Source organism: Centrocercus urophasianus, unplaced genomic scaffold (assembly GCF_019232065.1).
Source record: "Centrocercus urophasianus isolate 14NV4802_14NV808 unplaced genomic scaffold, USGS_Curo_1.0 seq_25, whole genome shotgun sequence".
Lineage (NCBI taxonomy): Eukaryota > Metazoa > Chordata > Aves > Galliformes > Phasianidae > Centrocercus > Centrocercus urophasianus.
The window spans coordinates 4,261,738-4,263,131 of NW_024884811.1; the positions used below are offsets into that span (position 1 = coordinate 4,261,738).

General features: G+C 61.8%; 1 protein-coding gene across 2 annotated transcripts in view; it reads right to left on the reverse strand.

Annotated features, from left to right (window-relative positions):
* Positions 1 to 470, reverse strand: part of AP3B1 (adaptor related protein complex 3 subunit beta 1) — a 159,899-nt gene extending 159,429 nt beyond the window's left edge. For both annotated transcript variants that reach the window (XM_042825768.1, XM_042825767.1), the window contains exon 1: positions 320 to 470. In XM_042825768.1, coding sequence (XP_042681702.1) covers positions 320 to 450 — 131 coding nt within the window. In that variant the 5' untranslated portion in view covers positions 451 to 470. The remainder of the gene's footprint in view (positions 1 to 319) is intronic.
* Between the last annotated feature and the right edge of the window lie 924 nt (positions 471 to 1,394).

The window sequence follows — 1,394 nt, forward strand, 5'->3', positions numbered from 1 at the left end:
ATCTTTTTTTAAAAAAAAAAAAAAAAAAAAAAAAAAAAAAAAAAAAACGCTTTAAGGCAGAACGAAACTTAGTGTGATCACAACTGGTTACTGAAAACGATGAAGGACTGTACATTTTTCCCTTCCAGACATCAATCACACGGAGCCGCACAAGCACAGCGCAGTTTTACAGGGGGTCGGCTGCGGAGGCCCGGAAGCGCGGCACGAGGCACCCGGCGCCACGAAGCGCCGTCCCGCGGCTCCCGCCGCCCCGCCCCGCCCACGGCCACGCAGATGGTCATGCTCCGCCGCGCTCCCCCCGCCTGGCCCGGCCCCTTACTTCTTGGTGTCGCTGCTGAAGAGCCCGAAGGCCGCGGGTATCGAAGGGGCCGTGGTGGGCGCCGCCTCCTGCGCCAGTTCGGGCGCCGCCTCCCCGCCCTGCTCGCCGTAGCCGATCCCGTTGCCGGACATACCGCCGCTCCGACAAACTTACCGGCGCGGCACTCCCACGCCCTCCTCCCGGAAGCGGCGGGTGCAGGATCACGTGACGGGGGCGGGGCCGTGCGGGTGGCTCGGTGCTGGCCCCGCCCCGCTCCGCCCCGCTCCGCCCCCTCTCTCCCCCGGAGCGCTGCCCGGGCGATGGGAGAAGAGGGCGGTGGCGGAGCGTTGCGCCGTCCGGGTCTCGTCCGGGCGGGGAACAGTGGCGGGCAACGCCGCTCAGAGCAGCAGCCGGGCCGGGGCTGGGCCTACCGTGCCTCTTGTGCCTCTTGTGCCCTGGAGTGGAAAAAAAGTTATGAAGTGTCGGAGCGCAGTTCTTGAGCGGGCTGCTTCCCAGCCCGCTGGCGTTCGTCCGGCACCGCCGTTTTCTGCGTGTACGTGCAACGCTAGTTCTGTTCTGTTTTGCTTCTGGTAATTCTTACCGCTGAGGAGTCCAGATGTGGAGACCTCGGTACAGGAGAGATGTGGGCCCGAAGGAGTGCGTCCGGAGAAGGGCCACAGAAATGGCCCAGCAGATGGAACCCCACTCCTATGAGGACGGGCTGAGAGCTGGGGCTGTTCAGCCTGGAGGGGAGAAGGCCGTGGGGAGAACTGAGAGTAGCCTGTCAGCATCGAAAGGGGGGCTGTCAGAAAGAAGGGGACAGACTCCTTAGCAGGGTCTGTGGTGATGGAAGGAGGGAAATGTTTTCAAATTAAGAAGGGAGATTAAGGGTGAACATTTGAGAAGTTTTCTCCAGGGAGATTGGTGGGGCACTGGAGCAGATTGCCCAGAGTTGGTGGGTGTCCCATCCCTGAAGACACTCAGGGTCAGGCTGGACAGGCTCTGAGTGGCCTGGTCTAGCTATACGTGGTCCTGTTCGCTGCAGGGGACACGGACTAGACTGCCTTTAAGGGTCCTTTCCAAGTCACGCGATTCC